General features: G+C 58.6%; 1 protein-coding gene across 2 annotated transcripts; it reads left to right on the top strand.

Annotated features, from left to right (window-relative positions):
- Positions 1–2,639: 2,639 nt before the first annotated feature.
- On the top strand, positions 2,640–7,552 carry LOC102384642 (sushi, nidogen and EGF-like domain-containing protein 1). Of its 2 annotated transcripts, XM_025192385.1 has the most exons (7): positions 2,640–2,689; positions 2,780–2,824; positions 4,120–4,250; positions 4,948–5,238; positions 6,109–6,246; positions 6,989–7,218; positions 7,443–7,552. In XM_025192385.1, exons 1-7 carry the CDS (start codon positions 2,653–2,655, stop codon positions 7,444–7,446), a joined length of 876 nt encoding a protein of 291 aa, XP_025048170.1. In that variant the 5' UTR covers positions 2,640–2,652; the 3' UTR covers positions 7,447–7,552. The 2 variants fall into 2 exon arrangements, with proteins under 2 accessions (XP_025048170.1, XP_025048171.1); XM_025192386.1 differs by lacking the exon at positions 7,443–7,552 and having other exon boundaries at positions 6,989–7,222.
- Positions 7,553–8,469: the final 917 nt, after the last annotated feature.

Genomic DNA, 8,469 nt, shown 5'->3' with positions numbered 1-8,469 from the left:
CAGGGCTAGGGGGCAGGGGCTGCGGGTCAGGGGTGAGGGACCCTGGCAGGGTGGGGGTCCCAGCTCTCAACCCCATGCTCCCCTCCACAGGGCTGTGCGGGGACTGGTGGTTGCTGCTGTTGGCGGCAGAGGGCGAGCGCGTGGAGGCCTTGTGCCGGCGGTGCCTGCGGGCACTCAGCATCGCCTTCCTGTGGGGCTGAGGCGCCCCTGGTTTGTGCGGGGCCTGGACCCTGGCTCCAGCCCCGGGGTCAGCTCGGGCTCCCCCGCCACGGCCCTGTAGCTCCAGGGGTGACCGTTGCGCTAGAGCGCCCAATAATGCCTGAATCATGTCTGTGGCATGTGCTGGGGGTGCCTATGGAGGGTCAAAGGTCAAGGGAGGGGGCTAGGGCAGGAGGGCTGGGGCCGGGAGCACCGCCTGCCAGGGCCCTGCCCACCCCCCGACCCTGGCTACCCCCATGCAGCCCAGCCCCGAGGTGGGGGGACAGGGAAGGGCAGTGCGTGTCCAGTGTGTGTCCTGGACGCCTGGATTATGTGCGTATGTGCATGGTGGGTGTGTGTGTACAGGTATGCTGCAGATGCCTGGGTTCTGTGTGTGTGTGTGTGTGAGCATGTGTGTGTGTGTGAGCATGTGTGTCCTATGACTGGGTGCTCTGTGTATGTGTGTGCACACATGCCTGCGCATGTGTGCACACCTCCGCGCTTGCACGTGTGTGCATGCCCTCCCACCTGACATGTGAAGGTGGTGTCCGCGTGCCTGCTTGCACCTATCGGTGCACGCCAGGCATGTGTAAGTGTGCACATGTGTGTGCATGTGCAGGTGTGCTCCCAGCTTTCTCACCTCCCCCAGCTGCAGAGAACCCAGGCGTCCGGCTCCCCCGTGGGCGCTGCCCCGCGTGGGTCAATATTGGCCGTCACGCTGCCCCCTCCCCCCCTCATCCGGGCTGGGAGCGGCGGCTGCCCGGCCGCCCGGGCTGATGGTAAGTGCTGTTTTAAAATGTAATTTGAATCCTACATGAGAAGTATTTTTTCCCTAACAGGCTGGCCACCTAATAGAAGATTTTAAGGACTTTAGGAGTTAAAGAAATTAGTTTTAAATGTTCTCAAATGTTACCAAGATTGATATTTCTTTATATGAATGCACATTTTAACAAATTTAAGTCCTTTGCCTAGTTATTTAAGTCATTAAGCATATGCTTTACCTGTATTGTTTGCTCATTTATATCTTATCTATATTTTCATTAATATGCTATTAAAGTATGCATTACTTTTGTGGGATTGCCTCTTTGACCCTTTCTTGGTTCCTAGAATTACTCTGATGGTCAATAATATTTAACAACTCCAGCTGTACTCTTGGCTATCTCTACATATTTTCAGAGTACTTTCATTTAAGAAAATGAATCTCAGCCACAAGTAAAACTGTTAAATCAACCTTACACTATACCATTATTTAGGTTATCAAATAACTGATTACAACCATTTTAAGTATATCAAGCTGAGAAACTTTATATGAACTCTTGTCACTCTTAAAGTTAAGTAAATCTATATTAATCTGTTTCAAATAAACTGAGGGACGGAAATGAGAACACAGAATCCTTAGCACATGTTCCTTCCTTAAAGGTCACACAAAGAGCACAATTATTTACTCAACATAGAGAATATGTATTTGATATTGAATTCTGTGCCTGTATTGATTATACTGATGTCAGTGAAGCTCATGAGCAACAGCACTTCCTAATTCATAAGTAATAACATTTATTTTAATCCTGTGAGATTTGTGTGAAAAATAAGTGTGCACATTGATATATATTTTAGTTAGTTCTTTCATAATGAATAGCCGTCTTATCACCAAAGTGTTCCATGCTTTTAAGGACTTTGTTAATAAAGCCAAACCAGAACAGAACTGATCTGTTGCATTTCAGACTCAGTTCACTGCCTCTGTAGACAGTGGAAGAGGTGTTTATTCTCTTCCAAATAAAGAAGATACTAAATGTTCAGTCCAGTCTTTTATTGGTTTGTCTGCTCCTAAGATTTCTCAGTTTAAAACTTTAATTCTCTCTCTCTCTCTCTCTCTCTCTCTCCAGGGCTCCCCCACTCATCCCATACAGAACCCAGGTATCCAGGTCATGCAGATATGCACACACACGTGCTGGGACACCCCCCCCCCTCACCCCACCCAATGCAAATGTCCAGGGCACACACACACACACTCCAGGACTCCCCCAATTCAGGCAGAACCCAGGTGTCTGGGACATGTGCACACCTACACACACGCACACGCATGCACACACTGGGCTCCAGGACCCCATCCTCTCCTCCCTCCACCCATCCTATACAGAACCCAGGTGTCCAGGACATCAAGATACCCCCCCCCACACACACACACACAGAACCCAGGTGTCCAGGACACACACACACACACACACACACACACAGTACCCAGGCATCCAACAACACACACATACACACATTCACATGCAAACATACCCACATACATGGGGACCCCTGACCCACATAAAATCCAGGGAACATGCGCACGCGCGCGCACACACACACACACACACACACACACACACACTGGGACCCCCGACCCACACAGAACCCAGGCATCCGGGTCCCCTCTAAAGCTGCGTGTCCCCACAGGGCTCCGCTGCAATGGGCACCCTGCTGGCCACACTGCTCCTGCTGCTGGGAGAGTGCGGGGGCATGTGGGGGGTTGGGGGCAGCTGAGGGGAGGGGCTCTGGGGTCCCTTTCCACAGGGCTGACTCCTGCTCCCTCCAGGGCCGGCGCTGACCTCGGCGCTGTCTGTGGCCAAGGACACCGGAGGTGAGAGCAGGGGGCTGGAGGGTCCCCGGAGGTGTGTTCCCCCAGGGGTGGGGGGAATCCTGGGGGTGTCTCAGGGGGCATGCACAAAAGTCTGGGGGGGGCAGGGAGGGCAGGGATGAAGTCTTGAGGGTGGTGATGGGGTCCCTGCAGCTGGGGGGGAAGGGACAGGGTTTCCAGGATCTCTGGGGACAGTGATGGGGTCTTGGGGGGATATGCTGGGGTCCCTGGTGGCTGGGGGGACCACAGCAGGGTCTTGGGGTGCAGTGATGGGGTCCCTGGGGGATGGGGGCTGTGTTGGGGTCCCAGGATCCAGGGGGTCAGTGCCGGGGTCTTGGGAGGCAGTGATAGAGTCTTGGGGGGAAGTGCTGGGGTCCCAGGGGTTTGGGGGGGCCAGGGCTGGGGGGTAGTGACAGGGTCTCAGGATCCAGGAGGTCAGTGATGGGGTCTTGGGGGCCATGTTGGGGTCCCTAGATCCAGAGGGTCAGTGATGAGTGAGGTCTTGGAGGTGCTGTGTCAGGGTCCCTGGGGTCTTGGAGGGCTGTTTCGAGGTCCTGGGGGTGGTGATGGGATCCCAAGATCTGCGGGGGGGAGGGGGCAGTGATGGGGTCCTGGAGATGTTGGGGGAGCCATGCCAGGGTCCCCAGGTCCAGGGGGTCAGTGATGGGGTCTTGTGGGGCTGTGAGGGGGTGCTGGGGGGCTGGTGCTGGGATCCAGGAGATCAGTGATGGGGTCTTGGCCTGTATTGGGGTCCCAGGAAGATGAGGGGACAGTGATGGGGTCCCTGGGGCCTTGGGGGAACATGTTGGCATCTCAGACAGCTGGGGGGCTATGACAGGGGTCCCGTGATCTGGGGGGGACAGTGATGGGGTCCCTGGGGTCTTGGGGGGCTGTGTTGGGGTTCCAGTATCCAGGAGGTCAGTGATTGGGTCTTGGGCCATGTCAGGTGCTGGGAGGGGCAGTGAGGGGGTCCCTGGGGTCTTGGGGGTCAGTGTCAGGGTCCCTGGCATTTTAGGGGGCTGTGTCAGGGTTCCAGGATCTGGGCTGGGGGCAGTGATGGAGCCCTGGGGTCTTGGGGGGCCTGTGTCAAGTTCCCAGGGGGCCGGGAGGGTGCTATGATGGGGTCTCAGGATCTGCGGAGCAGTGATGGGGTCCCTGGGGTTTTAGGGGGCTGTATCAGGGTCCCTGGACCCAGGGGGTCAGTGACAAGGTCTTGGGAGGGCCATGTTGGGGGTCCCTGGGATGTGGGAAGGGGAACGTGGGGCCGGGGTGGGCGGTAGGTGACAGGGGGGCTGCAGAGCCCCTGATGTACCCCTTCGGGCTCGAGCTGGGCGACGCCGCCACCCCCACCGAGGATGACGGGATGTCCCCCGAGATCTCCATCGATGTCCCCTTCTCCTTCTACGGCCAACAATACCGCAGCCTCTACGTGAGTGTGAGGGGTTGAGGGCCAGGGTCTGGGAGCCCATGGGCTGAGGGGTCTGGAGGCCGGGGTGGGGGTCTGTCCCTGGGGCAGGCGTTGCAGCCTGCAGCCCTCGGCCTGTGCAGGCAGAACCCAGGCATCTGGGACATGCCTGTAACTATACGTGTGCATGCGTGCAAGGAAGCCAGGCATCCAAGGCACATGTGTGCACACATGCACAAGTGTAGGGAGTCTGTGCAGGCCTGTGGGGACACGTACATGCATGGGACCCAGGTGTGCAATGTGCACACACACACACACAAACGGACACGGGGGAACACATGCAGAACCCAGGCATGCAGGACACACACACAGAGGGAACCCAGGTGCTCTAGACATACACGGGCACACAAAGAACCCAGGCATTTGGGATACATACATGCAGAACTCGGGTGTCTGGGACACACATGCACACATGTGCGCACACACAAACACACATGGAATCCAGGTGTGCAGGGCACACATGGACATGCACAGACCCCAGACATTCAGGACACGCATGCAAAACCCAGGTGCCTGGGACAAACACACACACAGACACAGAACTCAGGTGCCCCACATGCATGCATGTGTGCACTCACACACACATACACACAAGTATCTAGAACACATGGGCACACACGAAGGTGGCCCACCCCTCGCTCACCCTCACCCACCCCTACAGGTGAACAACAACGGAGTGGTGTCGTTTGGCGTGTCGGTGGCACAGTACACACCCGACCCATTCCCGCTGGCTGACGGGCGGCCCTTTGTGGCACCGTACTGGGGTGACGTGGACACGCGGCTGGGTGGGCACGTGTACTACCGCCAGAGCCATGACGCCACACTGCTGCGCCGCCTCATGCGTGACCTCCGCGCCTACTTCCCTGGCATCCATTTCACTGCCACCTGGGCCCTCGTGGCCACCTGGGACCATGTGGCCTTCTTTGGTGCTGCCACCACCGTGGCCCGCAAGGTACTGGGGGGAGGGGAGGGGGGACCAGGGCACAGAGTGGGAGGCAGGGGGAACAAGGGGGGGCACACACGCAGAGCCCAGGCATCCAGGACATGTGTGCACACATGCATACCAACATGCAGACCCCAGCTGTCCGGCACATGCATGCATTGACACAGAACACAGGCACCTGGGAGAGGTGTGTATGCACACACACACAGAACCCAGGTATTGGGGGCACATGTGCACATTTGTGTACACACACATGCAGAATCCAGGCATCTGGGACACATGCCCATGCGCACACACACGTGTGCGTGCATGCCTACACACATACACAGAACCCAGCTGTCCAGAACACACATGTACAGACATAGAACCTAGGCATCCAGGGCACATATGTATGCGTGCGTGCGCGCGCGCGCACACACACACACAAAGGCACACAGAACCCAGGTGTCTGGGACACACATGCACTCACATACACACACACTCACAGACCCAGCCATGCAGGACACACATACACAGACACACATGCAAAGAGGCACACACACACACACTCAAAGAACCCAGGCATCCAGGACACACATGCATGGAATCACACATGCCTGAGAGGTGCACCTGTGTGCACACAGACACATGGACACACAATCCAGGCATCTGGGACACACACATAAACACACACATGCAGAACCCAAGTGTCTAGGACACACACACACACAACCCAGGTGTCTGAGGCATGTGCACACACATACACCCTCCCCCCCACCCCGAGACCAGGCATCTGGGACAGACACACACACAGAACCCAGGCGTCCAGGACGCATGCACACATGCACCCCCGCCTCTACACACACCCACTTGTGCTCACTGCCCCCACCCCCACCCCAGGAGAACACGTTCCAGGCGGTGCTGGCCACGGATGGCGATATCTCCTTCATCATGCTCAACTATGAGGACATCCAGTGGACAACTGGCATCGCCAGCGGCGGGGACCCCCTCACTGGCCTGGGGGGCACTGCTGCACAGGTGGGCCGGGGGCACCGGGAGCTGGGGGAGCACATGGGAATGCCAGAGCTGGGGTGGCACCAGAGGGTACCGGGGTCACAACGACAATCCAGACATTGACTAGGGTCACTAGGATGCTTCCAGGAACCAGGGTGACACCAGGGGCACCAAGGGCACTAGGACACACCAGGGACCAGGGGTGGCATGAAGGTCACTAGGATGCTTCAGGGACTGTGAGTGGCACCAGGGGCACGAGGGTCACTAGGACATACCAGGGACTGGGGTGGCACCAGGGGCACTAGGATGCACCAGGGACCAGGGGTGACACCAGGGGTATTAGGGGCACTAGGCTGCACCAGGGACCAAGGATGGCACGAGAATCACTAAGATCAGAGATGGTGGGTGGCACTAGGGGCTAGAGGGTCACTAGGACACTTCTGGGACTGGGGGTGGCATGAGGGTCACTAGGGCACACCAGGAACCAGGGCTGGCATGAGGGTCACTAGGACATGCCAGGGACTGGGGTGACACCAGGGGCATGAAGGTCACTAGGACACACCAGGGATAAGGGTTGGCACCAAGGGCACTAGAAGGCTCCAGGGACCAGGGGTGACACCAGGGACACAAGGGTAACTAGGACACACCAGGGACCGGGCTGGCACCAGGGGCATGAGGGTCTCTAGGATGTACCAGGGACTGGTGGTGGCCCCAGAGGCACCAGAGGGCCCTGGGCCCGGCACTGACCCTCATGCCCGCTCCCCAGGCTGGTTTCAACAGTGGGGACAACACGCACTACTACAACATCCCGGGCTCACGCACGGACAATGTGCTGAACATCCAGCGCACCAGCAACGTGGGGGTGCCTGGGCGCTGGGTCTTCCAGGTGGACGTGGGCGTCGGCACTGTGGCACCCAGCACTGCACCCCCCGCACCACCCCACACCACCGCACCCCCCCCACCGCCCACCGAGGGCAGGGAGGATGAGTGTCTGGAGTAAGCCCCCCACCCCGGGACACTTAGGTTCTGCCTAACACGGGGGAGCTGGGAGCTCAGATGCCTGGGTTCCCTGCAGGGGAGTGGGGCCTGGGGGCTGGGGGGGCAGGCAAGTTGGGAGCTGGGATGCCTGGGTTCAGTCCCCATTGCTAGAAGCTGTGGGGGGGAGCATTGGCAGGGACCCCACAGGCTGCATCTCACACCCGGCCTGTCTCTCCCCACAGGTGAGCAGATGGACACAGGACACGGCTGGACACGGGCCCACATGGAGGAACACATCTGCCCCCCTCCTCCCCCCCGGTCCTGGCAGGGCAGCAATAAAGCAGTGACCGAGCACCTGTGGGCTGTGTCTTTGGGGAGGCCAGAGGGTCGTGGGGGGCATACGCATGTTCATGTGCGGCTCCTGCCCCGACTGCTGGTTGGGAGATGCCGGCTGTGTGTGGGTGTGTGTTGGGGGGCGGAAGGCAGCATCCAGATGTGATCCTGTGATCCTCCCTTGCCCACACATGGCTGGGGGGGTTTCACTAGCAGCAAAATCATATCATCCACAGGGCACTCAGGTGTCCGGGGTGGGCCCCCGCATCTGGGATACACACACACACACACAACCCTAGCATCCAGGACACAGACACACACATACGCAACAAAGATGTCTGTCATGCTCACTCATGTGCGCGCGCACACACACACACACACAACCCAGGTGCCCGCAACCCATGCACGCACACAGACACCCTGGCCGCCCCCCCCCCCCCCCCCCCCCCCCCCACACACACACACACACAAAACCTAGGGATCCAGGATGCACCCCCGCCCCAGGTGTCCAGGACACACAGAGAAGCCAGGTGTCAAACAAGCATGCAGGCACACAGAACCCAGGCATCCAGGATACACACACACACACATACACACACACACACTGCAGGCATCTGGGATGGACACAAATGCAAACCCAGGTTTCCAGAAAACACACACACACACACACACACACACACAACACCCAGGTGTCCGGGTCACACACACATACACATGCACGCACACATGTCCCGCCACTCCCTCTCCCTGCCTAGAGCTGCCATGAACCCAGGCAGCTGGGCTCCTCATGCCTGTGCTCAGCTGTGCCCTTGGGGCACCAATTAGGGCCAGGGGCGGGGGCAAGGCACATCTGGGAGGAGCAGGGCACAGCTGGCTGGATCCCTATGCACCCCCCCCCCCCATTCCCGGCCCCCGCCGCGCCACCCCTCAACACCG

This window comes from Alligator sinensis, unplaced genomic scaffold (genome assembly GCF_000455745.1).
Source record: "Alligator sinensis unplaced genomic scaffold, ASM45574v1 scaffold113_1, whole genome shotgun sequence".
In the NCBI taxonomy this organism is placed as follows: Eukaryota; Metazoa; Chordata; order Crocodylia; family Alligatoridae; genus Alligator; species Alligator sinensis.
This window is presented reverse-complemented; position numbering and strand designations above follow the sequence as displayed.

Bases quoted from the DNA above. Each gene is read 5' to 3' on its own strand.
- LOC102384642 (XM_025192385.1), top strand. From the start codon at position 2,653: ATGGGCACCCTGCTGGCCACACTGCTCCTGCTGCTGG. The intron at 5,239-6,108 runs GTACTGGGGGGA...CCCCCACCCCAG, and splicing joins CCACCACCGTGGCCCGCAAG to GAGAACACGTTCCAGGCGGT. The intron at 6,247-6,988 runs GTGGGCCGGGGG...CCCGCTCCCCAG, and splicing joins TGGGGGGCACTGCTGCACAG to GCTGGTTTCAACAGTGGGGA.